The 4,191-nt window shown below is 36.4% G+C and overlaps 1 protein-coding gene across 1 annotated transcript; it reads right to left on the reverse strand.

Moving 5' to 3' along the window:
- Positions 1–1,502: 1,502 nt before the first annotated feature.
- LOC141815121 (APETALA2-like protein 3) lies at positions 1,503–3,988 on the reverse strand. Its single transcript, XM_074703069.1, has 8 exons — positions 3,909–3,988; positions 3,724–3,811; positions 3,487–3,630; positions 3,250–3,294; positions 3,020–3,122; positions 2,864–2,920; positions 1,895–1,963; positions 1,503–1,795 (listed from the first exon to the last, which is right to left on the reverse strand). The coding sequence occupies exons 1-6, from the start codon at positions 3,986–3,988 to the stop codon at positions 2,868–2,870; spliced, it is 513 nt and encodes a 170-aa protein (XP_074559170.1). The 3' UTR covers positions 1,503–1,795; positions 1,895–1,963; positions 2,864–2,867.
- Between the last annotated feature and the right edge of the window lie 203 nt (positions 3,989–4,191).

Raw genomic sequence — 4,191 nt, forward strand, 5'->3', positions numbered from 1 at the left:
ATTTATTAAATTAAAAATTATTAAATTTAAAATTTAGACTGACTTGATCTGTCGAGATGACCTTGACTTATTGTCGAGCTGGGCACAGTAGGCTAAGCTAGATTAGGTAAGCTAAGCTGCTTAGGAAGATTGAGCTACTTAAGAAAGTCAAGCTGTTAGGGAAGATCAAGTTGCTTAGGAAGGTTGAGTTGTTAAGTCGGCTGAGCTGCTAGACTGCCAAGTAGCTTGAGTGACTGAGTGAGCCAAGTGGTCAAGCTCCCGAGTGGGATCAAAGTAGGGAGCTCAAGTTGTTGAGCGTCGAGAGGCCGAGTATGGAGTTGCCAAGCGGGAGGTCGAGTAGAGAGTTCTTGAACCGCTGAGCTAGGAGGTTGGGTATGAAGTTGCCTAACAAGAAGCCAAGCAAAGCTGTCAACTGCCAAGTCGGGAGGCTAGGAAGGAAGCCTTTGAGTGGGAGGCCGAGTAGAGAGCTTTCGATTTGTAGAGCCAAGAGCCTAGGCAAGGAGGTACTAAGTGGGGAAGTGTGCTGAGTATTATCAAGGCTTGTGCTAGACAGTTTCCTTAAAATAGATTCATCTCCTCTCCGACGATTTTTAGATGTTCACACAAACATCTATTTTTCAAAATACGTATACAATGACTCAACCACATTAGCAACCAAACACAACTACTTGTGGGAACTGATTTATTCTCGAACTTTATCACCATGAAAACAAAGAAGAGTTGTCGAGCAAGGTTACCATACAAGGAGGTGGATGACGGTGGGGGATAAAATTGGATGAAATTTTCTATATGTTTTCTATGCACACTCTTGTGCCTCTTGCCCAAGGTAAGAGCCTTCTTTTATAGGCTCTTGAACCTTAACAACATTAAATGGATGAGTAATCATCATTCACTACCTCTGCCCGCTCGAATTGAAATGCTAGTAGCTAGTCATCAATGGTTGGCCATTACTATCTCAGCAATTACAGGTCAACCATTAATGTTCAACCATTTTATGTTGGTCCACACTACAATAAATTTGACTTTTCGCAGTGCGCAATTAAGCTATCCGCAGCACACATCGCATACTGCATAACCCTAAGCTGTTGAAACTTATAATACATCCGCAGCGCACGAGAGGCATGCTACAGAAAATTGCATTCGCAGCTCACGGGCGTGCGCTGCAGAAAATTGCATCCGCAGCTCACGAGCGTGCGCTGCGGATGCAATTTTCTGCAGCGCGCGCGCGCCCCGCGCGCTGCGGATAATTATATTCTTAAAGTACAATATACCTATATATATAAATATAATACAAATACAAATAATTATAACCTGCTCAAAGCTCTAACATTTATAATCCAACACACAAATACCACGTACAAATATCAGATAAAATCACATTCACAATTATAAAATCAGAGCTCAAACAATGTGCATATACATCAGAGATAACCATCAACATTTAGTTAGATAAAACAATCTAAATAAAAATTCATCTTTACTACAAAAAGTATATGGTCAAATCTATATCAGTCAGACAAAACTATAAACATGGATGTCCAAGCAACTATGCTTCCTATTGCAACCTCAAGAAAAAATATCTCTTCATTCGGTCGAATTAGCTCTACCTTCTCCACTAAAACTCTATCAATCCAAACTTTCCAATAAGATTCACCAAGAGGAGCGTGATGTGCTTTTGCTTTTGGATTCGTGGATACAATCGACTTTCTGCAATAGCTCCATCAACAGACCAATGAAGCAGCTTACATTTAGCATTAACACTGATATCTCCAGCACTCACTTTCTTTAGTTTTGACTATATAATAATAAAAAGTAATTAATGATCAAACAAATTTTATAATAAAACATGCTATAAATAATAAATGAAAGTATAATATTGTATTAAGATAGTTACCTAAGCTGCAACATTGCTATCGCCACTAATATAATTTCCAATACTGCTACCAATGCCACCACTAGCAACCTAATTTTGCAAATAAATTAGTTATTATTAATCTAATACAAAAGAAATAAGATAGAACAATTTCTTACATATTGAAAGAAGCAACTAGAGAAGAAAAATAAACAACAAATTGTGCATGAGAAGGTTCATATATATTTCACATGATAGAAATTGTGCATGAAGTTGGGCATTACAATTAGGCAATATCTTGTAGAACAATTACTGATAGAAAAAAGTCTAGGTTATTGTTGATTCTATATGCATATCAGACATAGTATAGAAACCAGGCATTGCAATTAGGATTAAGTAATGAAAGAAAAAGGAGGAAATATGGGTGATCTTTCCCTTTGTCCTTGCCTTGGAGTTGGAATCTCAAGGGGAGGCCATAGCATCAGCAACAAGACCGTACCCTTCTTATTTAATCCAATCAAATGAATGCAATTGAGAATCAAGATGCATGCAATTGGAATTTAGCACTTAAAGGCCTACTGGAATGCAATTGCTCCAGTTTACAAGTAAACTTTATAGCACTTAAAGGCCTACTGGAATGCAATTGCTCCAGTTTAAAGGCCTACTAGAATTTAGCACTTAAAGGCCTACTTGAATGTTATCTAGTTCCAATTTACGAGTACACAAAAAGAAATACAATCAGCAATAGGAATCATGCATTTAAAACAGAAGAAATACCAACAGCAACAGGAATACCAACAGAACTAATCAGAAATACCAACAGCAACAGGAATCATGCATTTAAAATACCAATCAGAAATACTAGTTTACAAGTAATCAGAAATACCAACAGCAACAGGAATCATGCATTTAAAATACCAATCAGAAATACCAGTTTACAAGTAATCAGAAATACCAACAGCAATAGGAATCATGCTTCAAATGAGGTATTGTCTAGTTTACTTACATCACCTTTTTAAATATGAACATCAGGTTGAGAAATCCTCATGTTCAAATCAATATCATGGCCTGGAGGAATGACAAACCAATCCAAAGAACACATGAATTACAACAAACAGATTGTCTATGAGTGATAGGAAAGGAAAAACATAAAGATGCAGATTATACCTTCAGCATCAGCCTCGATCAAAACATCTCCCTCGTAGATACTCAAATCAAAATTTGTCACAGCCTCCCTCCCATTGCATTTTATAGCTGCCTTGTCATAAGCCTTAGTGTTGAAGAACAACAAAAATAAAGAAAGCAATGTTGGCATATAAATCAGATACTTGAGGTGTTACAATTAAAATTTCAAGAGATTATAGTGAGGAATGAGGAAATTCCATGCTCAGTTGAACCTTGCAGCTTCTATTTCGCTGTTGAATAGGCCAAGATATATGTACCTGCACATCCAACCATTATTTTCGCATAGGTTATCTGTAGCTTTCAAAATCTTCTTTATTTAGTTTGGTAGAATATGTATATTTATCATTAGAACTTTTTGTGGTTTGATCAAAAGAAAGAATTGATGCTACCTTTTTTTTTTAAAAAAAAGGAAAAATATAACACAAGAATAAATGGCTTTGGCATTTTACTTCTTTCCGAGCAACTGCCCTATACGAGCTTCCCAACGACCACACTTTTGAAGAGTAACCCCTCTGTATTTGGAGCTTCCCCTTGAAAAGCCATTGCTTTGTCGCCAGCGTGTGTATAAATTCTTCTTTTGTCAAATTTATCATCTAACATTGTAGAAGGACATTTCAATTTTACATATCCATCTATCATCTATCAGAACCATTAGACAGTATATATATGCCAGTATGCAAAATTACTTGTTTCATATCCTCCTTGTAGTCACTTAAAATGAAATTAATATCAGCATCAAGTCCCCTGAACTTAATTGCAGCTCGATTATATGCTCTATAAACAGAATCAAAGAACATTTAGAGTTGCTGGTGAATGAAAAACAAATGGAAAAAATGCAATAGTTAAAATAATCATAGAAGATCATTCCAACCTTGCAGCAGAATGAGCAGTATCAAAACCACCTATTGGAATTCCACCCAATAAGAATATATATCTATTAGAGAATCCCATAGCACAAGTGCTAAAAATCATGAGAATAATATAGCTAAGAAAGATCTCACCCAAATAAACCTGTGTAGGGATCTGTTGCGAAAAACAATCGCAAACGCAGCGGAAAATTAAAATAAAATTTTGATCCCTCCAAGGATCCATGTGTATACATAAAGAAAGTCTTTCTCTTAACTACATCTTAGTCAAGAAATTACCCTTGTAGC

The sequence above is a fragment of the Curcuma longa genome, chromosome 21 (assembly GCF_044706935.1).
Source record: "Curcuma longa cultivar G26 ecotype Majalengka, Jawa Barat chromosome 21, ITB_CL_G26_1.1, whole genome shotgun sequence".
Taxonomy (NCBI): Eukaryota; Viridiplantae; Streptophyta; class Magnoliopsida; order Zingiberales; family Zingiberaceae; genus Curcuma; species Curcuma longa.